We start from the raw sequence: 27663 nt of genomic DNA on the forward strand, positions 1-27663 counted from the left end.
TCTTCCCTCTGTGGTGTTCCTTCAGTGAATTATAAGAGTTGGAGGTTTAAATCGTTTATAGTTTTCCTCCGTGTGATACAAAATGTCGACCACGGTAACAGTGAATGATATCCAAGACAAGATCAAGTCAAATTTGTTTGTGAGCATGCGTAAGAGAAAGGATAAGCTGGAGACGTGTAGTTTGGAAAGGAAGAAAACCGAGAAGAAACAGCCAGAGGAGAATTACTTCACTCTGAGGCGACAACGATGGGTGAGTAAATAATATCAGTGACTTATTTGCATTTGTAACATATATATTCGATGCGGTATCTTAAGCCATGTCCTTGATTACTATTCATGAGCGAATTATTCTGGCGACTATTTATTCCATGGAAGTTTAAAGGTTTGTCATGTATGGTGTTTATGTTGTCTACAGTCACATTTAACGAGGCTAAGATGTGATATAGCGTAAATATAAAGGAATTTAAAATAGGATGTAAAATATACGTAGCTAAACGCAAGACATTTCGCAACACCAGGAGGTTTTGTGTTGCATTTTTATGGATTTACGTGCATTTCCTGTTTTCGCAATATTTATTCATTTTCGGCCACTTACGTACACAGGTACTCAATATCAGACCAACTATTGTGTAGGCATAGTTTCCATGGTTACAGTATTGGGCGTCCCTCGATGAGCATATGGTAGTCATGCACAAATTAAATTGAACTTGTACACTTGTAGACGAGGGTATTCATTGGTAGACTAACAGAATTCTTCGTTCATCGTTTCATTTATTCGAGGATTATAGCCATTGTGCGGGAGTAAAATGGAGGGTATGAAAGTTAAAGGTGTCCAGTGGCTTGTCTCATAGTTTGCTTGGTATTGTTTTACCTGATAAACAGCCTGTACACAGTGCGAAAACTAAAGGAACTAATACATTTCCAAGTTGTTCAGTGGCTTGACTGAAATCATTGCTCATTCGGCGTTACTTTAATCGAGAAATAGAACCGTCTTAGAAGCAAAATGGAGCCTAGTACGGCGGTTGAGTAAATTCACTGGTCGTTCGATCGGTGGCAGTGTAGTTAGAATTCACTTACTTGGCGTTATCAGTGAAGAGAATGTTTCGGTCGCTTCCCTTGTTTCGTTATCGTAGGAACATGAAAACTCACTTTACTTTATCACATTGACTTTATTATACATTGGAAGTGAAAAAGTTACTACATGAGAGTATTGTGATACCAACTCTAACGTACGGAAGTGAAGCTTGGACGTTGTTGGAAGGACACAAGTCAAGAGTGAGAGCAGTGGAAATGAGTTATTTAAGAGGAGCCTGTGGAGTCACATGGAGAGACAGGCTGACGAATGAGGATATAAAGGAGCGTTGTGGTGTTGATGTGGATGTGATAGGAAGCGTTATGAGGAACATACTGAGGTGGTTTGGCCATGTGGAGAGGATGGAGGGTGAAAGACTGACGAAGAGAGTGTATGTGAGTGAGGTGGAGGGGGAAAGAGGGAGGGGGAGGCCGAGGATGAGATGGAGGGATGGGGTGGAGAGGTATATGAGAGAGGGAGATGTGAGTTGGGAGCAGGGCAGTGAAATGGCGGGGGACAGGGCGACTTGGAGGCGATTTGTTTGTGGCCACCCCAAACGGGATTGAGGCGTCTGGCAATAGATAGATAGATAGATTTGTTATCACATTGACTTTATTATACTTTGTGATTTGAATGATATATTTGGAAGGATGGAGGATAGTTGTACTGCTGCTCACACACTACAAAACCAGCAAGAAGACACGGCGTGTGTGCTGGGCGGCCCCTTCAGGACCTCCCAGGCCCTGTCTTCCCCCTTACTATTTTACAAGTCAGCCTACATCCCACTGGCCGGGCTAATGTATGGCCGGCTTTCGCTGTAGGTGAAGGATATCCAAAAACGAACGAACGATAGTCGTGCAAAAAAAATATTAGATGAGATTTTCCATCGTGGGCTTTGGCTTGTAATATTGTTTTAAAATTATCGCTTAACACCAGAACAGCACGACCATAATATCACTTTATTCTCAAGTATCGCTTCAAGATAAAAGTTAACACTGTCATTTCGTGTTAGAATGTCGGCAAGACAGTAACCTTTTCGTATTTGCTGTTCACGATGTCAAAATGTCACTGTGGATGAGGATGAGGTTGCTGGGCGGGTTAATATAACAAATAACTTACATCTTAGCACAAACAGCCAGAAATGTAGCTGTGTCATGAAGCAGCAGGAGTTGACATTGTTGTTACGGCACCCAGGTCATGTCTTACTAAAAGTACAGGTACTGGACAGTATCACCCTCTTTACTACGAGAAATCCTTCCTGTGCTGCTGAAAAAAAAGAAAAGTAAGCGTATTCGGGATGAAATAAATGTCATTTTAGTGGGGAGGTAAGGAAACTAACTACATTATGACTTTTATTTTTTTCATTTTAAATTTTAAAGAATCGTCTGGGTGAGCCAAGATTATAGTAGTAGTTACTATCGTAGTTAAGTGATTAGGCGTATACGCCGTACTGGTAATAAACTGAAACTATAATAACATGGAGAAGAATGTAATGTCACCATAGTACAGATAACGTTACGTAACAAAATACATATGGAAAGGTTCCATAACGGGAGGAAGCAATATAAAAGGAACTTACTTGGATAATTCTCTCTCTCTCTCTCTCTCTCTCTCTCTCTCTCTCTCTCTCTCTCTCTCTGCGTACGATATGCCATCTGTAACTTTTCAGTGATACAAAATATTTCGATACCAGACTATGCTTAATTTACCGGGGTAATCAAATATAACAGGTGCGGTAACATAAGAACATAAGAACATAAGAAGAGAGGATAACTGCAGTAGGCCGGTTGGCCCATGCTAGGCAGCTCCTAGAAGAGTAACTGAACTACTAGAATGAGATAAGGACAGCAAAGAAGAAGGCTCTCCCCCGCCCTCCAAACCCTCCAGCCGAAGCCGGCAGGAAAAAGTCAGAAAGAACACCACGCCGTATAGAAAAACTGGCGTGGACATTTTACAGGAAAGTGTGAAAGGAGAATAGAGACTATCATAGTTTAACCTGAAAAGAAAAATTTTTTGAATTAGTATTGGTTATAAGATTTTCTTTATTCTATATCCACCCCTTATTTGTCATATGCTTATCTAGCCTATGCTTGAAACTCTCAATGGAAGAGGCAGCAACTACTTTACTAGGTAGCTTATTCCATTCGTCTACTACTCTATTACCAAACCAATTTCTACCGATTTCCTTACTGAAACGGAATTTTTCTAGTTTGAAACCATTATTTCTAGTTCTATCCTGTATGCTCACTTTAAGTACCTTGCTAATATCTCCCTTATTTATACCATTCATCCACTTAAACACCTCAATTAAGTCTCCCCTTACTCTACGCCTCTCTAGCGAATGCAGACTTAGTCTTTTCAGTCTGTCTTCATATGACAGGTTCCGGACGTCATGTATCATTTTAGTCATTCTTCTCTGTACATTTTCTAACGAATTAATATCCATTCTATAGTAAGGACACCAGAATTGTACTGCGTAGTCTAAATGTGGCCTTACTAATGCTAGATAAAGTTTTAGTATTACTTTAGATGATCTATTGCTCACGCTTCTCGAAATAAATCCTAGGACCCTATTTGCTTTATTTCTCGCATTAATGCACTGTTGTCTAGGTTTAAGGCCGTTACTAATCATAACTCCTAGATCTCTCTCGCATTCCGATTTGCTAATTTCTTTGTTATCTAAGCTGTATTTAGTATCTCCAATGGTCTTGCCTACGTTAAGTACTTTACATTTTTCAACGTTAAATTCCATTTGCCAAGTTTTAGACCATTTGGACAATGTATCGAGGTCTTTCTGTAAGTTATGGCAATCGTCAGTCGAGTTAATGATACGCCCTATTTTTGTATCGTCGGCAAATTTGCTGATGCTGCTATTGACTCCTAAGTCTAGATCATTTATATATATGATAAATAATAAGGGACCGAGTACTGAACCCTGTGGTACACCGCTAGTTACTATTCCCCAGTCCGACTTAGTTCCATTTATTGATACTCTCTGCTTTCGTCCTTTCAGCCAGGATTCTATCCATTTTAAGATATCGCCGTCTATACCGTGTGCTCGAACCTTTCTAACTAACCTTTCGTGTGGGACCCTATCAAAAGCTTTACTAAAGTCCAGATAAATAACATCGTAAGCTTTATCGCTATCTACTGCCTCATAGACCTCCGAGTAGAATGACAACAAATTTGTGAGGCAGGATCGTCCTTGCCTGAATCCGTGCTGACTTTCGTTTATAAGATTAAATCTTTCTAAGTGTTCTCTAATCTTATTTGCCAAAATTGACTCTAACATTTTTCCTACTATTGACGTTAGACTTATCGGACGATAATTCGACGCAGCTGATTTATCACCCTTTTTAAAGATGGGCACTACGTTTGCGGTTTTCCACGCCTCTGGAACTTCTCTTGAACTTAAAGAGTCATTAAATAACGTTAAAAGTGGCTGACATAATTCTTCTTTGGTTTCTTTTATAATTTTTGCATATATATCGTCCGGACCTGGCGATTTTTGAGGTTTTAACTTATTAATTTCTTTCAATACGTCCTCCTTACTAATGGTTATTTTACTAAGAATATTTTCCGTATTCTCATGGTCTGTTCATATTACGGGATGAGATTATACGTGAAGTATAATAGGAAACACCTGAAGTGGCCTATGATCTTGTTACAACTTTTTCGTCTCCAGGAGCTTATTCCATTGACGTGGCATTTCCTGGCACGGCTAATACAAATAACTGAAGAAATCCAGAGAGGTAGGAGGGGGGGGGGGAGTGTGAGGTGCTGGATCAGACTAGAAACCCTAGGAGTAATGGCAGCCCTGCAAGTGAGATACCAGAGGCTACATTTATCAAGGATCTCGGCACACAACATCGTATGACTCACACAGCTGAATAGTCATCCAGCGTTAGATGGAGTAGATTGCTAGAGGTGTTCCGGCCATGAAAGGGTTGGGAATGGTGACAGATTAGCACTCAAACTCTTGTATTTTACTCAGGAGATTATCTTCCATACCCTTACCCATTCTCAGCTGAAGGAAATCATCCGGCGTTAACAGGGATACTGTTAAACTCATGAAAGACTCGACTGTGGAAGGTTTCATGAATTTACAGAATAAACCGGTCCCCCTGTAAGTGTAGTACAGTATTATGAGAAATAGTTTTATTCAGTTTAATATTCATTGAAGTTTGGTTGTGAAGTATATGGTAATGTGACTGAAGACTAAGGTGTAATGTAAACGAGCAATATTAGCCTATACAGAACTTAAGCTGAAGAATGTTTGTAAATAAAGTAGATGTCCATTGGTGATTCGATGCAGCTGCGCGAAGAGTGCTTCCTTTGTTTATGTTAGGCTCTGTAGGCTGTTGTTACCTTTGCTAGTTTTTTAAGGCTTTGTTCACTTCTATTACCGTTGCTGGTTTTTCATGGAGGCTTCTGAGGTGTAGCCTTGTCACTTGCTATAGTACTACATCTGCTAGTTTTTTTTTTTTTTTTTTCCAAGGAAGAAAGAACCAAAGGAACCAGTAGGTTGTCATTGGTGTTAACTTTAGATTTCCGGTATAGCTGTTATCACCATTTTTTTTTTTTTTCGGTATAACGATTTATTGTTCGTTCATTTTGTGTGTGTGTGTGTGTGTGTGTGTGTGTGTGTGTGTGTGTGTGTGTGTGTGTAGGCAGCAGTTAGGTTATCACGCTTTCTTAAGTCCTATAGGCTGTTTTCATTGTTACTAGGTTTACATTTATGAGGTTACCGGTTTATAATTTTAAATTAATTTACCATAGGCTATTCCGTAATAGCTTCGACTGGGTTACTATAATTTTGAGGTATGCTAAGTTGAATATGGTATCCGGTGTATATGTTTGGAGGAAAGTTTAGGCTTGTCAAGAATAGGCTGATTTTAGGTTCGGTTCAGTTTTGTTCTTGTTTATCAATAAATGTTTAAATTACTCATTCGTTGAATTAAAAATAATAAATGTGCTTGATAGATTTTATGTCTAGACTGGATTTATCTGTCACTCGGATCATCCACAATGCCAAACTTTCCGTAACGTTTGTGAATAATGCGGAAGCGTGTAGCAAGAATAATTTCCTGTTCTTAGACTTTCCATTATTCGATGTTAGATTTTCCGTTAGTGAACTGGCAAGATATCCATCACTGTTACTGTCATGGAGGTTGCTTCTTCTTCATTTTAGCCTATATATCATTATCTAACGCTTTTGTGGTTTCATTTTTTATTGATGCCGGAATTTGATTTTTTGCCTTCGTTCTGAAATTGGTGAAGATGTGGGCGTTAGAGATTTATCGTGTAATATACGTTATCTGATTTTAGAACAGCTGTCTTAATGCTCTCTTTTGTTTATCGGTGTTTTCATATATTTTTAGCACAGTACATCAGTGAATACCGGTATATAAAACAGATGTCTGGAGAGTTCGTATTATCATTTTTTTTCTTTTCTTTTTCCCCTCTGCAATGAAGGTATTCTCGTGTATACCCTCATAGCCTACTTTGCTTGCTTCCCCCCCCCCCCTTTTTAAGCCCCATCTTCTTTACATTTTTTGTGTGTGCCCTTCTTGGTCTTTTTATCTTGTCTTTGTGTCGTTTTCCTTTTGTGTGCCAGGTCCCTGTTCCCCCTTCTCCCCCATCCGGTCGTCAGATGGGAGGTGAAGAGGGCGCTGTGTGCTTCCCCTCTTGCCATTTTTTTCTTTTTTCTTTTTGTTTTCCCTTTTTTATCACATGTTTCCTCCTCCTTCCTTGGTTGGTTGGTTGGTTGAGAGAGAGAATCTACCGACCTTTCCAAGTGATCCCGCCTTAGTACGGTCCAGATAGAGAAGTTAGAGAGAGAGAGGGAGAGAGTGTGTGAGTCGTCGTCGTCCCGTTAATCTCGACTCTCCAGTTTCGTAATAACATGGATGGAGTTCAAGTTTCGACTCCCATCACTATTGTTCTCATACAGCTTCGTTTAGTACGGAAACAGGTGATTAATGGAGGAGTGAGAGTGCTGTGAAATTTAGATTTTTTTATTTTATTATTTACTACTACTACTACTGTCACTGTTGAAAGTGTTATGTTTAATTTACTGGTAATAAGGTATTAAAAAATCTTTTCATCGTCTTTCTTCTTACCCAACCCCTCCTTTTCTTTTACTTTTTTTTTTTTTTTTTTTTTTTTTTTTTTGAACGTCATGCCATCATTGTAGGTGCCAAATTTGATCTCGTATTTTGACAACAGTGAACTGAAAACGAAAATTAAAATTAGATACCATATCATTCAGTGTATCTTAATTGCAATGTGGTAAAGCCATTATTAGTTTAGCTATAGTTCGCGGGATTTGAGCTGGAATGAGGTACGGGTGTAAAAGTAATGCTAAACGTTGCAATGTCGAATAAGTTTTGCACTGATGATGTGAAGAATAAAACACAAATACGTGATATTTGCTGTGGAGTACAACTCACTAGAAAGAAAGAAAAATACCGGTAATTGGAATACCTATTACCGTACCCTGAAGATGTCTCGAAATAGACGAAAACTCGGTATACTGATTTATATTTGCCCGTCGATTTATACTTCATGATGTATTGTGTGTAACTGTGTGGTGATAGCGTGTTTTCTAAGATTATTTAGTTGGCATTGCATAGTTACTTGCATATGGAAAAAATTGTGTACCCTGTGTAGATTATGAATTCAACGTGCCGGTAGTCAGTATTGGGTAGGTTGACAGGTTTGTGAATCAGAACATGTAGTTAAACATAGGCAGTCATTATATATCTATCAGTATATAAAGTATGTCTTTGTTAACGTTGTTTCATGCTACGTAACACAACCTGCCCAAGACTACCGTACATTTAAGTGTGATAGCCTTGGCAGGGGTTGTAGGCAATGTACGGAATTAATGCGCATTGGAGAACAGCGTGTATAAGTGTATTGTTGCAAGCCTTAGGGAGCTGTATAATAGGGATGTGTGACAGTGAGATTGTAACATATAGCCTATATAGCATATAAATAGCCAGTGTAGTGTTGTAGTACGGTACTCCACCATCACACACACACACACACACACACACACACACACACACACACACACACACACACACACACACACACACACACACACACACACACACACACTATACCGTTAACCTCACCAGTATTATTACCCCACGCCTTTCACAACCACACACCTCATACCCACGCCACACACCAACCCACTCCTTACTCCACTTGCATACATCCATCCTCTTACGCTACTTTAACATCCACACCACACATAATACGTCCACCACATTATCTGCCTCATTCCCACCCACCATCCATCATAATAGCGTACCACCTCAACACCCACACCACACACTACAACACTTCCTACCCCACTCCCACACACCCTCGTTCATACACCCAGACAGAGTAATACCTCCCACCACACTATATTCTCATACACTCTCCCACATATGCAGTATCGTTAAATTTCTGGCTACACCTTCTCCCACACACCACACGCCACACAAACCCAATACTCCACATCACACACACACACACACACACACACACATGCATGCTCCTCTACCGTATCCTCATTGCCTACTCACACTACCGTTGCTCTCCTCCCTACACACACACACACACACACACACACACACACACACACACACACACACACACCGTCCGTCACAGACCACACCGTTATCCTTCCCACATATTCACACCACTAACACGGTGACTTGTTGCTCCTAAACTGTCTCCAGCCTCACACGCTGTTTGTCTGTCTGTCTGTCTGTCTCTGTCTCTCTCTCTCTCTCTCTCTCTCTCTCTCTCTCTCTCTCATATCCATATCCACGTCACTGTGATTAAGTATTTTGTCTTATTCTTGCCATCTCAGTTAATTTTATTCAGGTTCAGAGAGACTTTTAAAACTGGATGGATTAGGTACCAGTAAAGCCTTCACCCCCTTTATCACGAAGTTTTTCTCAAGCTAAGATCGTCTGGAGGCAGCAAGAAAACATGAAAAGACGCCATTGGGTTGGTGGGATTTAAGAGAGGTACCGTGCAGAAAATTGCGTTATAATGTAGCAGGCAAGGCAGGCTGCTCATTCTTCAAAGTAGCCTACCCAAGCAACCTGCATGATAAACACAGTGCATCTCTTTCATATGTTGGAGCTCACACCGGGTGGCTCCATAATACAGGGGAATATTGACCCCACCAACACCACGACGCCACAGTTTGTTCTTGCTGTCACGATACTATTTTCTTCAGCTTAGGATGCGTGTAGATTATGGAGGCTGCACCAAATCCCTTGAGCTCTAAATTTCCCCCCCCCCTACGTTGCATAAAATCGTCAGGAGATTTGGAGATTGATATATTGATGACATCATTGTAGTGAAGGGGTGATTGAGGCTGTATTTAGTATACCCAGTTCGTTGTCTCGTGAGCTGTATAAATCGTCTGATAATCACGAGAAATTACAGCCTATGGAAGACGTAGGGTACAGGTGTGTGTGTGTGTGTGTGTGTGTGTGTGTGTGTGTGTGTGTGTGTGTGTGTGTGTGTGTGTGTGTGTGTGTGTGGCCTCGACAAAAACACCTCCAGACCCTCTTTTATCACCTCTCATCTCGACTCCCTCCTTCCCGGCAGTCCAGTCTGCCTTCCCTCCTGTTGTTCATCTTCCTCTTCGTCTTGTTCTTCTTCCTTGGTCTCCCTCTTCTCGCTTTTGTTCATTTTGATCATCGTTTTCATTATTTTCTCGGACTTCCACTCCCCTCAAGTTGTTGGTTCATCCTCTTCCTCTTCCGTGTTGTTCATCATCCTCTCGGTCTTCCCCAACTCTCTTGTTTATCTTCCCCTTCCCGCATGTTCATCATTCTCTTCCCTCTTGTTCATCTTCCTTTATCCCCTGTTCTTCCCTTTTGTTCATCTTCCTTTATCCCCTGTTCTTCTTCCCTCTTGTTCATCTTCCTTTATCCCCTGTTCTTCTTCCCTCTTGTTCATCTTCCTTTATCCCCTGTTCTTCTTCCCTCTTGTTCATCTTCCTTTATCCCCTGTTCTTCTTCCTTTTTGTTCATCTTCCATTATCCCCTGCTCTTCTTCCCTCTTGTTCATCTTCCTTTACCCCCTGTTCTTCTTCCCGTTTGTTCATCTTCCTTTATCCTCTGTTCCTCCTCCTCTTCCTTTTTACTCTTCTTCTCGGTCCTTCCCATTCTCATGATCATGTTCATAATCATCTATCATTATTATTATTATTATTATTATTATTATTATTGTTGTTGTTGTTGTTCTTGTTATCATCGCTTACATACAATATTCTAGTCATTGGAGGGGGAAAGGAGGAGGAGACCAAGGATGAGATGAAGGGACGGAATGGAGAGATGAGGGAGGAGGGATGAGTTGGAGGGAGGGCAGCCAAATGACAGACGGCAGGACGACGTGGAAGCGAATTGTCTGTGGCCACCTCTTACGGGATTAAGGCATCTGGCAATATATATATATATATATATATATATATATATATATATATATATATATATATATATATATATATATATATTGTGTGTGTGTGTGTGTGTGTGTGTGTGTGTGTGTATACCGGTATATATATACAGTATAGTATTAATATTATTATTATTATTATTATTATTTTATATTAGCCTAAATGGAAAGACGATATTTGCAGTCGCCTTCTGTGCTTACTGCCAAAGTCAAGAACAGGCTAACCTACTGAACACCTCGATTAGGTTGCAATACCTCACCTTCACCGTATTTTCATTTCCTCCTCCTATTCTTCCTGTTCCTGTTTTCGATTTTGTTATTAATGTTTTTTCTTCAAAATTATTTTACTACTAATAATATCATCGTCGTCATTATAATTTTCTTATTCGCATAGTGTAATCAGTGACGCAAGTAAAACCTAATCCCAGTTATTAATTAAGCTTAAAATTACACCTCCTAAAATGGTGACAGCATAGATAATGAAAGATAGGCGTATAATGTGTTAAAGGGTTAATGTAATTGTTACCCATGTACACGAGAGAGAGAGAGAGAGAGAGAGAGAGAGAGAGGGGAATGGTTAACGTTAGCTAAGAATAGGAATCAAAAGGAAGTGGAGAGAAAATAAATGGATTAAAGGTGTGTGTGTGTGTGTGTGTGTGTGTGAGAGAGAGAGAGAGAGAGAGAGAGAGAGAGAGAGAGAGAGAGAGAGAGAGAGAGAGAGAGAGATGACCAGCTGGTGTCCAAATAACGGAGTGCTTTACACCACCTCCCGTTTTTACTCTCAGTCCTACTAACACTTACTACCTACTGACATACCGCTACGTACACCCCACCTTATAATTACTTTACGCCTACCTACTAACACCTAACACCTGCCTACTAACACCTGTCTGCCCACCTTCTCTCACTAGCCTAATTCTATTTTTCGTTCACGTGAAGATTTTTATTTTATTAATTTGCATCCTGTTTCAAGTCTGTCAGTGGCAGAATAATACAGTACTACAGCTCTAAATCCTTTTCGTGAGACTTCCTCGTGATTAGCATCCTTTTGCAGTGTTAATCTCTCATAATAATACTGTGGCTCTGCATCCCTTTGATAAGGCTTCGTAACCAGCATCGTATTCTTGTGTTAATCTCTTATGGCTATTACACCTCATTATTGAAGATAGATGGATGGTAATTTAAGGCCAAGTTAAAATGAACAGACGTACACTTAATATCTTACGCTACTTACTGATAAAGTACTAACACGTATATACCGGTACAGTGCCAGATATCTACTTACCTATTAAGTCTAGGCTTACTAACACTGTGGAGTGTAGGCTACTTACCGATGTTGATATTTACACCTCGCATACTGAATCCTCGTACCCCACTGTTATTAGCAACTGGTACACCTACTACCACCACCTATCTCCCTGCTTACTTATATTACCTGCTTCTGCGTAGCAGATACTCTTACTGTCTGTCAACCTTCCTCTGCGCAAACATAGCGTATTGATACTACCTACACCTGCTTCCTAACATTTGTCTACCTACTAACATACCATTACTGACGTCTGCTGAACGAATACAGAATTACAATACGCTTAACGTCCTCTTGGGTTGTACATTTGCTTAAACTTGCAGACACCTACCTACCTACCTACCTACCTACCTGTCCGCTACTGGTGATACTACTACCGTCGGTACTAAGATACTTACCCTACCTAGTGACATACTGGACATGACTCACACCGGTAGTGAATGGCTGTACATTTTAAGCATGAAATTGTCGTCCCTCCTTACACCTTCGTTATTGAAAGACCGGGTACTTACACACATACCGGTATTTACACACCGGGCCCTTACACGTGCTTACGTACCGGGTGGTTACAAATTTACTAACAGCGGGTAGCTACTTACAGATTTACTAACAGCGGATACTTAGAGATTTGCTAACAAAGCGAATTCTTACACATACTGTATACCGGATACTTGCAGCCATGCTCACATTCAGGGTACTTACACTTATACTTACATACCGGGTACTTTCATATAAAATAACCATACATATTGAGTACTTAGGCTACTTTTATCCTATGACGCATCTAGCTACCTGTTCTAATACTTAACAACATCTGATGACGTTTGTTGTATATAGGTAGTGAGATTAGCCTCTTTACACATGTTACACTTACTTAAACCTACTTAATCCTGTTTAACCTACATCCCCATACACCGACTTACTGTACACCTGTTACAATAACACACACACACACACACACACACACACACACACACACACTGCCTCTACCTGTTTTCACTTTATACCTAGTGTGTGTGTATCTTTATCGGTGTCTCTATCTGTCTCTTTATCAGTCTTTGGCTGTCAGTCTGTTAATTCATCAGTCTGTCTTTATTTGTTTCTGTTTACCGGTATCTGTTTATATGTTTGCATCTATCTGTCTGTCTGTTCATGTGTCTGTTCTGTCAATCTGTTGAGAGAGAGAGAGAGAGAGAGAGAGGGAGGGAGGGAGGGAGGGAGGGAGTAGCCTATATCCAGAATTTAGGTAGCCTAGTTGACACGTTCACCCCTGGGCTAGGCAACAAATAAAAACGTTTTTGTGTAGTGAGAAGAATACACAGAACACCCTCTTTACACACACTGACTCATCGGTACACTTGTGCTTAGTAATGCTTGCACTCTGGATGCTCGAAAGCCACGGGTTGTCTTTATTTCCGTGCATGCCGTGGTTGTGTGTGTGTGTGTGTGTGTGTGTGTGTGTGTGTGTGTGTGTGTGTGTGTGTGTGAGGGGGGAGGGGGGAGTGTTTTTTTATGCAAGGAAGAAGGAGCCAAAGGCCACAAGCCAGTAAGATTGTTCCAAGAAAAAAAAAAACATGTATACCGGTATGTACCGGTATGTGTTTGACTTTATATACGGTTAGCTGCAGGTATTTATGCGTTGTGTGTGTGTGTGGCCACAAAAATTATTCAGGTGTGCTTTGTGAGTTGTGTTTGTGTCTGGTTACAGTGTTTGTTGTGGGAGATTTTGTTTTATGTGTTTTGGCATGAGACTGACCTAGAGTGTGTTTAGGTTTGGATGTTTTGTGTGATTGGTTTTGTGTATGTGAGAGTTTGTGAGGTTGCTTGGAATGCTTTAGGATGGGTTTTATGTGTGTATGTGTTTCTGTGGCTCCGTTGATTTTGTTTGTCGTATGAGTGCGTGATTATGCCATGATTTGAGAAAGAGAGAGAGAGAGAGAGAGAACAACAAGCAGGCTAATTTGGATAGATTGCAGTGGATTTAGTTCACGGTAGTTTTTGATGTAATGTTAATTCGGTTACCCTCACTCCTGGCTCATTACTGTTATTAAAGGTTTTGCATTTACCATATTGTGCTGTTTATTATTATTACGGTACAATATTATTATTATTATTATTATTATTATTATTATTATTATTATCATCATCATCATCATCATCATCATCATCATCATCTTCATTATCATCATCATCTTCATTACCATCACCATCATCGGTTATCGGTATCGTTACTGGTACTGTATTTATATTCCTGTTTTGTGTTATATATTGTAGCTATTGCAAGCACTTAAAATATCAAGGCACCCTACACTTTGCGAAATGTTTGAAGCAGCGTTCATTTTATTTACATTTTTATATCACAAGTTGGTACTGATTTTGTTGAACTAGCCACGTCGTACGAAAAACGTTGCTACTCTGTCAAAACTTAAAAATCCTTAGGTCTTGGTAGGTTGGCTCTATTGGAAAGTGGAGTGAGGTAGCTACGAATTTATATATCAGTTCCGATTTGGGTATTGATTTCTACTGTTTATTATAGCCGACGTCACACACACACACACACACACACACACACACACACACACACACACACACACACACACACACACACACACACACACACACACACACACACACACACACACACACACACACACACACACATTACCGCAGTTTGGAATGTAGATCTTCCTTTCGTCACACAACAGGCACGTTAGGTAATGAATTCCTACCTGTACCCTTTCTTTCGTCTTTGTGACATATACGGTATGGTATGTGCCCTAGGTTATCAGTTGGGTCATATCCTCCTTGGAGATAAGCTACTAGTGGTGCTCACGGTATGTTTTAGAAGTTTGGGTCTCCACTGTATTCTCATTTACTCTCTATTGCCTCCTTTCATTATGTGTAGGGCTATAACTGTTTGATATTCTTTTGATACGGTACTCTCGTATGTGTTATTTGTACCCATTTTACCTCTTCAGTACAGAGGTGTCACACACGGTAGTATTTCTTTTTATGTTACTGCTAGACGAGTTTCTTCAGCATAAGGGAGGTTTTGTCCTGAAGGGGGTTAATACCGACTTAGTTTGCATAGGCTAAGTAACATACGGTACCGGTACCTTATGGGAAAGTAAAAAATAAATAAAATCGACATTATTTCCAAAGCCTATTAAACAAATCCTGCATGCAAGTCGTAAACAAATAAGAGAATAAAGAAATGTGCTGATCAGGAAACAGGTGATTGGGAGCCTGCTAAGTCCACGAGCATAGCCTGAAGTCCTTGGTGTGGTGGTGGAGTAGGTGTTTTGAGGTGATAAGTGGTACACTCTTAAGATTGGAATGTTTCTGGGTCACCTTTGGGTTATGATTGTGTTGTGAGTGATTTGTTTTGGTATTTTACTGTACCGTAGGCTGGTTATTTTGTGTAGGTAGGTGCGTGGTACTGAAGTGATGCTTGTATGTAATTTTGGTTGGTGTGGGTGGTTCTTGTGGATGTAGGTAGCTGTGATGGTTGTTAGTGGCTGTGGTAGGTGTGTGTGTGTGTGTGTGTGTGTGTGTGTGTGTGTGTGTGTGTTTGTGTGTGTGTGTGTGAGAGAGAGAGAGAGAGAGAGAGAGAATTTTTGTAGCAAAGTATGAGGTAGCCTACTTGGAATGATGTTTGCAGTTAGTTTTAGCAGGTACCCTTGGTGTTTTTTATTCATAGCCTATCGTACGCTACCTAAAGTGTTTTATATTAGTACGTAGGTTTGCAGTACTATGCACTGTTCATTTTGTCGTGGTCTAATATTGTCATCCCTCATCTTTAATGCTGAGCTGTTACAGGATTTGAACAATGGAATATGTTGCCAGTCACGAAGAAGTGCTGCTGACAATATGTAGAGTATGAGCTGTGTAAATAAAATGTAAGCACCTACAATCACAAAGGATGAAAATTTGGGCCAATGTAAAGTGAATGAACTATAGCATCGTGTTATTTAGGTGGGCTGTGTGGTGTAGGCTACTGGGTTTTGGTATATTCTGTAATCTAGGTATACTGTATACCTTAGTGGTGTTTGTAAGTTAGGTTAGTGTGTGATTTAAGTAATTCTGTTGGGTAATGTAGGGTAGAAGATTACTGGAAAAAGGTGTTGGTAGATGGCCTAGAATGTTGTTGTTAGGGTAGATAGCTTAGAACTGTTAGGTAGTATTAGTAAATGTCATCCAGGAATCTAGAGTTAATAAGAGGGGTAAATGTTTAAAGGAAGGTTACTGATGAGTTGTGTAAATAAAATGTAAGCACCCACAATCACAACCCCCCCCCCTTTCTCTCTCTCTCTCTCTCTCTCTCTCTCACATGTCGTAAAGCAGAGAGATGGGATGACTGTGAGAACGAGAGAGAGGGGGGGGGGAGTTAAGTTAGGTGTTATGTCGCCATGAATAGGAATCAGGTTGCGGGTCAGCTTAGAGAGAGAGAGAGAGAGAGAGAATTCTATCCACAGTAATGTCGTGGTGTCATGATGGTGATTTATGACCGTCTCCCTGTTAGGTAAGGGGTTGGTTGGGTTGCAGGAACATTGTATGAATATTGTGTGTGTGTGTGTGTGTGTGTGTGTGTGTGTGTGTGTGTGTGTGTGTGTGTGTGTGTGTGTGTGTGTGTTATAACGTTGTAGTGTTGATATGGCTGAATATATTGGTGTCATTGATGTTGATGTCAGTACCTTAGTTGATGTGATGTTCTGTGTGTGTGTGTGTGTGTGTGCGTGTGACCTAACCCTATAACCTTTGATTGACAGTAATGGTCGTCAGAGATCCCAGTATGTAAGTTGTAACTGAACAAGACTGTTAATATTACCATAAATTTTCGTTTGTACTTGAATGGTAAGACTTTGCTGTGACTTCGATATAGAGATAATTGGAATATTTTTAATGGTCTTGAAATTGATTTTGTGAACTACTTGCACCCGAATATTTTACGTAATTACGGATGATTTTTTTGTTCTAGCGTAGGAGAGATTTATCGAAGTGGAAGAGTTAGATAGTTATTGCCTGACTTTCCCACAAAACTACCAAGGGATTCTCTTAAGCAAATAGGAAGGTCATTGGTGGTGGCAGAATTGAAATATTAATTGGAGGTAGGTTGGGTTGATGATGATGATGATGATGATTATAAGAAGAAGAAGTACGGTAGATGAAGATGATGAGTAGGAGGAGGAGGACGACGACGACCAATACAGTAGGGTACGGTGCTGAAATTCCATACCGTTAAGGAGTTTGATCCTCTGTGAAGCCCCATAAAGAGATCCAATCGGCTTAGGAAAGGCAGATAGGGGATCGTATTCCTGCTCCAGACCGTTTTTGGTTTATTTACCCCAGATAACCCTCTCCTGATCGGGACAGCTCTGGTATTCTTTTACAGCTAACGCCAGATTCTTCCTTCAGGTGTGTGAGTCATAGGAGGCTGAGAAGGTTAATACTGTCATCTTAAGTTTTTATTATTATTATTATTATTATTATTATTTTCGGGATAGTAGCGTGAACTTTTAAATTAGTGAAAACCTTAGGCTTGATCGGTAGCTGAATATGGGTGTCGGTATTGGTAGAGAGGTACCGTACTAGAGGAAGAGACAGTAGCTACGAACAGGTAAATAAGATAAATCAGTAAATTAATAAATAAATAAAAATGAGTAATTATTATAATGATGTGATGTTGATACTGTATGTGTGTGTGTGTGTGTGTGTGTGTGTGTGTGTGTGTGTGTGTGTGTGTGTGTGATGATGGGGTAGATTGACACACACTCTGACACTTTCATACTTTCTCATTGACGCACGTGCACTTAGACTGCTCGCTGACTCACACACACGCACAGACATTCATTCAGTGTTGCACACAACACACTCACCCGTACAGACACACACAATCTTACGTTTACTCACTCATTGACGCTGACACAAGCGTTCATTCACACACACACACACACACACACACACACACACACACACACACACACACACACACACACACACACACACACACTATCATTATCAGTTCGACCCCACTTCCCGATAATAATAATCCATCCATCCATCATCCAATCCTACGTTCCCCCATGAGAAGCGTAGGAGCCCGGGGCTAGGCAGTTGGTCCTGACATTAAAGATGAGAGTGACCAACCTCACTCATTCCTGAGTGGCATTACGTGAGATATAAACCCCAACCACCCCTTGGATATAAACCTTCACCGGCTCCATCCTATTGGAGCACAATAATTACCCACTAAACCACCAGGCGCCAAAATTTGGTTATTTGGTTACCACCCAACGTAGTAAATGGTTTCCTTGTGTACAGGAAACCATTTGGCTTGTCACTTAGTGTAGAGTCACCCACAGGCAGAAGAAAGAGGAAAGAATGAAGGAATGAAAGACAGAAGAGGGAGTGTAAAGTCACCCGTAGGCAGAAGGACGAGGAAAGAATAAAGGAAAGAAAGATGGAAGGAAAGAAGGAGATGGAGGAGAGGACAGGGCAGACATCCGAGAGCAGCACTACATTGAGTGAGTGGATGGTGAGCGCCCCCACCTACCACAAATAATAATGATAATAATAATAATAACGACGACGATGATGAACTTTCCAGTCCAAGAATAAACCGGTTCTGTCTTCCTTTCATCTCCACTCGTACAACTGTAGGTCATCTTCAGTATAGTCTCATTCTTTTTTTCCCCACTGCTTAAGCCTGTAATCTCCAGTCTATTACACGCAATTGTCCAAACTCTCGAAGTGAACGGATCTTGATTTTGGCTTTCTCGTTCATTTTTTTTTAATAAGGATTTCTGTATCTGATCTCTTTATTTGGTGTGTGTGTGTGTGTGTGTGTGTGTGTGTGTGTGTGTGTGTGTGTGTGTATGTAAAGAAAGGATCCAAATGAGAGATACCGGTAAGAAAAAAAAAAATCCTTACTCGCATCATTACACTATGTTGTGTAAGAAGGGTGTTGGACAGCGGTTTGGGGGGGGGGCTAGTGTTGCGTAATATGAGGTATTGCGGTGTGTGTGTGTGTGTATGTGAGAGAGAGAGAGAGAGAGAGAGAGAGAGAGACATTTTCCGACTCTTGCATTGGCTGTGTTATGTAGTTTGGTTTCTGTGTGTGTGTGTGTGTGTGTGTGTGTGTGTGTGTGTGTGTGAGAGAGAGAGAGAGGCTTATTTTCCGACTCTTGCATTGGCTGTGTCATGTAGTTTGGTTTTGGTGTCGCGTTGCCTGTGTTGTATGTGTGATTTATTTTGCTTTTGTGTTATTGCTTAATGTTTTTTGCTTTGGAGCGGGGTTTTTGGAAGTAGCAAATTATGGATAAGGTAGGGAGACAGAGTGGGGAATATGCCTCTTTAAGAAAGTGTGCATGAGTGAGATGGTTGACAGACGAGATAGACCATGGATGAGATGGAGGGACAAGTATAGGGACGTAAAAGAGGGACAAGTTGGGATATATAAGAGAGATACGAGTGATGAGTTGTTGGCAGAGGAGGTAGACCAAGAACGAGATGGAGGAACAAGCTGGGGGAGAGTAAGAGAAGGAGAATGTAGTTATTGGGTTGTTGCCAGAAGAAGAGGTAGACCAAGAACGAGATACAAAGGTAAGATGAAGGAATATAGCCTATGGGAGAGTGTATGAGTATAGGGTTGTTGGCAAGAGAAGAGGTAGACCAGGAGCAAGATGGAGGACAAGGTGGAGAGAATAGCTGTAAGGGGAAGAATGTGTGGGTGATGGGTTGTTGGCAGGAAAAGAGGAGGTAGACCTTGAATTAATAGGAGGAGCAAGGTGGGGAAGGAGGCTGTAACGTTCTGGGAAAGCTCGTCGCTCACTGGGAAGAAAATGACCTGGAGTCCTTTATGGTTACTGTCGGTTTTGTATGTGTTTGTGTGTGTGTTTTCGTATTTTATTTTTACTATGTTTTGTTGCTTTGTAGGCTATTATATTTCATTTGTTTTGTATTATGATGTCGCTTTATTTGTATTGTTTTGTATTGATTTCTACTGTGTCGCCATCTAGGCTAATCACCAACGTAGGCCAAGAATGGTACCTGTTATCGTCTATTCACACCTAGGCTTAAATTGTTATCGTTTAAATGGGCCAGCAAGACGAATTTCTCTGTAGTGTTTGTGTACCGTATTAAGACCAACATATATATATATATATATATATATATATATATATATATGTGTGTGTGTGTGTGTGTGTGTGTGTGAACTGTAGCAATCTTTCATTCTTGTGAATGCATGGTAGGCTAGCTGTTTCTATCGTCAGTGTTTGCTACAGGTAGCTGGAGGTACCGGTACCATTTTTTTTCCTGTATCGGTATATTTACAGTGTAACCTAGCTTAATTACAGCGAGACAGTTTTGTCTGTGTAATTTTACAGGAGTAATAACCTCGCATTGGTTTATTAATTCCAGCTACCGGTATTTCTGCCCTTTGTGTGTTGTGTGTGTCCCTTCGCATAGGGATACGGAATCTAAAAAAAAAAAAAGTAAGTAATGAGATTCCATTTTTCTGATGGTCTAATATTATCGGTACAATAACCCAGCATTCAAGTACATTCCGGTATATTATTCTCTAAACTTGTCGACCGGGAATGTATTGTACGATATATTTTTTTAATGGGATAGAGCAACGGAAACGCAACGAGATAGACACGATTTTTTAAAACGTGATATAACTTCGTGGTATACAGTATATACATCAGTGGGTTGCATCCGGTATGTTTGTATCGCTGAATTGTGTGTATGTCACTCTCTCTCTCTCTCTCTCTCTCTCTCTCTCTCACACACACACACACACACACACACACACACACACACACACACACACACACACACACACACACACACACACACACACACACACACACACACACACACACACACACACAGCATATCGTGAAGAGTACATCCGGGACAAAATACCCCTCACATGACCTCATCCCGTCTCACCTACCTTCCTTCATTCCATCCCAAGCCGCCCCATTGACATCTTATCCTGGTTCGCCTGCATTCCCTCAGCTTTGTCTTATTCCACCTGCCGGATTTGGAGAGAGAGAGAGAGAGAGAGAGAGAGAGAGAGAGAGAGAGAGAGAGCATGCAGGCTATTCAAAGTGCCCTTTTGGGGATTTCGTAGCCAACATACATTATTTTCCATAGCGATTCATTCTGCAAATTACACGTCTGTATCCTCTTGTTGGTTACAAATACAAAAATATTGATATTAAGAGGTTATAAAGTGTTCGGGTGTAATATTCCAAGATATATCGCTTGTTAAGAGGTGCTGCGAAGTCTTCAATGCCTCTTTCAATATGGATCATGAACTGAAGGGTAGTTCTTTCCATGTCTGTCGTTCCGGCATAGATATTAATAAATCCTGGCTTATCTCCTCATTTCTTCATCAGGAAGGAAGGAACACACATAGACACAAAAAAATTATGTCTATCCGTATGATAACATAGATTTTTCATACTACTGTGAAAAAAAAAGAAGTAAAGAAAATGGGAATTGTTATGTAAGAATGTATCGCTTATTATTCATTTCCCCTTGCTGATAATATGCCGTATTTAACGATTTCAAAAGCCAGTACATAAAAGTCTGTTTCCTGTCTAATGTTTTACATTGCAGTGAGGACGACGGGAAATGATGGTAAGCCAGAGGAGTGTATCAAATCGTTTCCGTATTTCCTGTGATTAGTATATACTAAACAAAACGGCAAATTTATAAGTACACTATAATGTACTTGATATAAAGTGTACAGCAGACCTCATTATTCATACTATCCATGGAAGAAAACAGGAAAAGGAAAATAAAATATTGAAAGAAAGGTTATTATTTTACTTTATTATCTTACCCTTAACCCCCTCAGTACGATTATTGTATTTAGTTCTTGCTACTATTGTATGATTTTATTTTGCCTAATAGGAAAAGGGTTAAATTTCCCCTCTAATTTTCAGAGATTCAAGTTACTGCAAAAGATTGTATTCCCAGTCTTAGTAAGGTTGTGTACTTTTCCTTTTGTTAATTTGGGCTTTTCGTCAGTTGTGTTTAAGTATATTAGGCTGCACTGGGAAATTACTTATTACTTTATAGCCTATTTCCTGAGAGAGAGAGAGAGAGAGAGAGAGAGAGAGAGAGAGAGAGAGAGAGAGAGAGAGAGAGAGAGAGAGAGAGAATAGTTTTTGTATTAGATGTAGGTTTTCTCTCTTCTTTACGAGATTTTTTTATTATTTTGGCTGTCGAACGGACGATTTTGTACAGCGTGGGAAAGGCCTCCAGTACTGAGAGAATCACGAAGGGTATATCTAGCTCCTCCAGTTTGAAACATTTAGCAGTACGGTAGTAATTTATGTTGTTATAGCTTTAGGTTCATCTGAATATGAACCCAGTGGAGTGCAAGTTGACGTTACCCCTCTCCTGCACTCCACCTTCCTCCTTTCATGGGATAGGATAAGAGTTGAGGGATGTATGTATAACCAGGCAGCTCCACCGCCCGGTTATATCGGTGCCACCTCCGGAAGGCGTCCCCCTCCTTTACCTAAAAGTCTTTCAAAGCCTAATAAAATCGCCTGGAGGTAGCAAGATGAGAATAAGAAATGTATGTATTGGTGTGAAGGACTTAATCTCTTCAGCCATGTTTTTTCTTGCTTGTACCAAACGATTTTATTGAGTTTTACCAAAGGCCTCTTGTTATGAAGGCGTTAACTAAGGCTCTAGTTATCTCTCCATTTCGAAAGATCTCCCCTGTGCTGCATTAAATTGTTTGGAGATACCAAGAATGAAAGTGAAAAATGTGAAGGAATTCCAGGTAGAAATGTGAATAAACTATACGTTATGTGGTGGGACGGCAGTGAGTTAGTACAGCATTATGAGGCAACACGAGAGTCGGGTGTGGGGTGTAGGGCGGTGGTAGTGACGTGGTGAGGCAGGAATCCGCGGTCAGGCAGGGAGGTGTGGTGTTGTCATGTTAGGCAGGAAGGGGGGGGGGGCGAGAGGCGCAGGTTTGGGAGAGACACCATACAAAATCAAATAATCAAATTTACGCCATACCGCCGTGTACTGTCATTATCTTTTGTTTCACCTACTCTGCCTTGCAACTATAACCAAAAGTACACCATATCACTGTCTGCTACCACTATTTTGTTTCACCATCAGTACCTTCCATCTGTTGTACGCTCCTCTTGTTGCTAGAGATACATCATACCAATATGAAATAACCAAACTTACTCCATGCCACTGACTACCCTACTATTTTGTTTACCGTCATTGCCTTGTATCTCTCCTAACCTCCTCCAAGCCTCCATATGTCTAAAGATACACCGTACCAGAATAAAACATTCCAACCTACACCATACAACTATCTACCAGCACTAATGTTTCACTGTCAGTGCCTTATATCAACCATACGATCCTCCCAGCCCCCCCAAACTAGCTATACACCGTACGAAAATCAGCCAACCAAATCTACATCATGTATGCCCTTGTTTATTATCGCTGTTTTCTATATCACCGTCATTGCCTTGTATCCATCCCACCCTTGTCCTAATCACCCGTATGACTAGACCTTTTCACATTCATATTTAACCCTTTTCTGTATGTTACATTGGGGGTAAGGTACTTTCCTGGCTAGATTTGTTCTCCTTGTACTATACTGACTCCGCTCACACACACACACACACACACACACACACACACACACACACACACACACACACACACACACACACACACACACACACACACACACACACACACACACACACACACACACACACACACACACACACACACACACACAGCATGAGTATACAAAAAGAATGATGGATGAACATGACGTAAAAAAATAGGATGGAGAGAGAGTTAAAGTGAATATGTGAAGAGAAGGAAAAAAGAAGGGAAAAAGGGGGAATGAATGACAAAGGTGGAGGTGAACTAAGAAGGATTTTGGTGAGTGAGGAAGAGGAAGGGAGATAGGAAGAGAAGGGGTGAGTGAAGGGAATGAATAAAGGAAAGGACGATGGGAAAGTGGAGAGACGAAAGGTGGAGATGAATTAGAGGGTGTTGGTTGAGGGAAGGCAGGGAGAGATGGGAGGGGGGGGGTGAGTGAAAGTGAATTAATAAAGGAAAGAAACGATGGAGGCTTTTGATGGCTGAGGAAAACGATATAAGGAAAAAAGGAGGGATAGGAAAGGCGGAGGTGAGTGAGGGTGAATTTAAGAAGCGAAGGATGAGGGAAGGGGGAGAGGGGGTGAGACGCAAAGGTGGGATGAGTTAATGAAGATCTTAAACTCAACCCACACCATACCACTGTCTGCTTCTATCGTCTGCTCACTTTCTCTGCCGTGTATTTGCCTCCAAATCTCCCAGTGACTTTTCACTTTTTATTGGTGAGTAATGATGAATTTAAGAAAGAATGGTGACGGAATGGGGAAAGGGAGAGACAAAAGTGGGAGATGAATTACGAAGTAGCGTGTTGGATAAAAGATGTGAGAGAAAGGTAAGGTTGGATATGGTGGAGAGGAGATGAATTATAAAATAAAAACTCTGTTGGCTGAGGAAGACGAGGGAAGGGAGGTCAAGGAGGAGGAAGAGACGAGGATCAGAGAGAGCGATTATCATAGCCGGCTAGGGAAGGGAAAGGTAGGGAGGGGAGAAGTGACGGGAGATGTTGCGGTCAGTGATGGTGAATATCTTGGAATGAAGGGAGAGGGCAAGGGAAGGGAGATAAGAGCGAGGATGAATTTTAGAAAGGGGGCGCTAAGATGCTGAGGAAACCTGAAGATGGATGCCTGTGTAGGGTGAGAAGTAAAGATGGAAAAAGAAAAAAAGATGAATATATGAGTTTATGTGGGTAGATGAGAGTTAATGAAATTGTATGCTCAGGGTTTGATATAATTATATATACCGTATATATATATATAGAGGGAGAGAGAGAGAGAGAGGGAGAGAGGTAAGATCTCAGAAGGAGTTAGCGGATAAAGAAGATGAATAAGAAAATTACAAAAAATGAATAAATTGTCTGGGTGAGACGGATGCAGAAGAATGTGAAAGTGTGAGAAAGTGAATGAAGAAGGAGGTTTGAGGAATAAGGATGAATATAGGAAAAGAATAACGTTGTGAGAGAAGGGGGACGGCAGGGGGGATAGGTGAGTGACCTTGAGCATACAACGAGAATGATTTATGAGCGAGAGAGAGAGAGAGGGGGGGGGTATAAGGAGAAGGTGAGTAAAGATAAGAAGGAAAGGACTTGAAATGTGGTAAGTAAAACAGTGAATCCTAGAGTGAATGATATCAGTGAGGGGAAGTATGGAGGAAGATGAGTGGATGAATCATCCTTGTTGCTGATAAGATAACAACCACCTACACTTGGTGATTAAGATAGAGGATGTCTGATAAGGAGGGCGCCTGCTTTCTTGTTTAAGTGACATGAAGTTGGTTTGCGTGTGTGTTGTCTGTCTCAGTATGTGATTGTCTTATCTTCGTCTTTATCTGCCAGACATATTGTTTATGTCTCTCTCTTTACCTGCCAGACATACTGTTCATCTCCCTCTCTCTCTCTCTCTCTCTCTCTCTGTTGTGTCATCAGTCACAATTACCACCACCTCAATTACCACAATTAGCCTACCTCAACTGAATCACCTTAATTACACCCACCAAAACTATCGCGGGTAATCAGGTCAGGTCGATATATGTTTATTTATTTGCTTATTCATTCATGTATTCACTTATTTTTGCTTATTATTGTTCTTATTTTTTATTTTATCAGTCAGTTCCCCAGACCAGGCCTCAGTCCGGGAACGAAAAACCTTGACCTCCTTAATCCGCTGGCGCATTTTTGTTATTATTATTATTATTATTATTATTATTATTATCATCATCATCATCTTGCCATTTCCACACGATTTTACTCAGATGAAACTTTTTGAGCTAGAGGAATTAGATATAGGCTTCGTTAACCCTTTCAGCAAACGAGGCACTTCGTAAGTTGCATGAAATCGTCTGGTGGTGTCAAGAATAGACTGGAATAATTCGTCATTGGAAGGAAGGGGTTAAGAGGATTCAGTAGCTCTGTTTAAGAGGGTTCAGTGGCTTTATTTAAGAGGTTCAGTGGCTATATTTAAGAGGGTTCAGTGTTTATATTTAAGAGGGTTCAGTAGCTACATTTAAGAGGCTTCTGTGGCTATATATTAGAGGGTTCAGTGGCTATAATATTTAAGAGGGTTCAGTAGCTGCATATGTGAAGGTTCAGTAGTAATATTTAAGAGGATCCAGTGGCAGTATTTAAGAGGGTTTAGTAGGTATTTTTTTGTCTTGTGTTTTCACTTGTTCGCACCCTGTCGACTTTCCCCCCAGTGAAATATGCAAATTGTCACAAACCACAACGAAATTTCCACATGCAATTCTCACCTCACTCTCTTAACGCCCCGGGGCAGATCATTTCTCCAGCTATACAGTGTTATGTTTCCAGGCCATGCTATCATTTCTGCCCTCCAGGACTCGTAAAAAAGGGTCTGAACGCTTATATAGGAGGCTGAACGTTTATACACTAGTCTAAACGTTTATATAAGGATCTGAACATTTATAGAGTGCATGAGTCTGAACGTTTATATAAGGGTTTGAACGTTTACGTAAGAGTTTTAACATTAATATTGTACAAGGATCTGAACATTTATATATACATCCTTTTTGCATTATCTTGGCCTAGACATTCGTCCTTTTGTAGTATATATCACGTAATTCGTTGTCAGGAAAAGACAGTACTTCGGCAGTGCTTCCTTCCCACAAGACTTCTTCGTGACTAGCAACATATTCTAATGTCGTCGTTACGACTCAGAATTAAAGATGGAGGCAAGGTAAAATTTTAGGTCAGCATGAGTAAAAAGAATATAACGATAACCTAATAGGGCTGTCCTCTTTTGTCTGGCGTGTGCATTCACTGCAAGTACATCAGCCACCACAAGCATCAACAACTCTGCTTCAAAATTACAGGTAGCAGCCAACATTACCTCTTAATTCACCACAGTTACCACAACTCAACCACCACTATTACTAGGTCGAACAATGAGTGTCACCATCGTATTGTATTAGTTTTGCTCTAACTTGGCCTAAAATTGCCATGTGTCCATCTTGAATGTGGAGTTTTAGCAATCAGTGAACACTGGAAAATTATGCTAGTCACGGAAAGTGCCGTGGAAAATATGTAAGGCTATAGTATTTTTTTTTTCCAGCCACTGAGCCACAGGAAATAAATTGCAGTAGGACGAAAATGTAGGACAGGTTAAGTTAAAAGAACTACGGTATAGCCATCATACCAACCATCCGGCTTAACCTGTCTCCACTGCTACCACATTGCGCTACTGTAACCTTTTCAGCAAGAACTATCACCACTGCCATCACAAAAACTGGCCTACTACAACTATCACTACTAGCCTGGTTCTGGGGCATATCCCCTCAATTACCATCACTCAACTACTGTACCTATCCTGTCACTGCTTTTGCTAAACCTTTCACCGCTTGCTTTATGACCTTTACATAGCACTGACAACATCACCATTAGCAATGTTTTCATCATCCAGATATTTACGTCAACATTAATATCTCCTCCACCGACATTACTAGCCTGTTCCCGCCTCAAACATCACTGCGAACTGCGCCATCATCATCTTCCTCACCATTATCACTATCACCACCATCACCATTAATATCTTCATCACCATCATTATTAGCCTGTTCCCACCACTGTCATCACCACGAACATCCCGATCACCGATATTAACCATCCTCACCTCACCACTATCGCCAC

The 27663-nt window shown here is 40.7% G+C and overlaps 1 protein-coding gene across 1 annotated transcript in view; it reads left to right on the plus strand.

Moving 5' to 3' along the window:
* Rhp (GTP-Rho-binding protein rhophilin) overlaps positions 1–27663 on the plus strand; it is a 248813-nt gene continuing 221150 nt past the window's right edge. The window contains exon 1 of the mRNA XM_080281732.1: positions 1–250. Coding sequence (XP_080137858.1) covers positions 83–250 — 168 coding nt within the window. The 5' untranslated portion in view covers positions 1–82. The remainder of the gene's footprint in view (positions 251–27663) is intronic.

This window comes from Coenobita brevimanus, chromosome 90 (assembly GCF_032717465.1).
Source record: "Coenobita brevimanus isolate Jiangsu-jjx chromosome 90, ASM3271746v2, whole genome shotgun sequence".
NCBI lineage: Eukaryota > Metazoa > Arthropoda > Malacostraca > Decapoda > Coenobitidae > Coenobita > Coenobita brevimanus.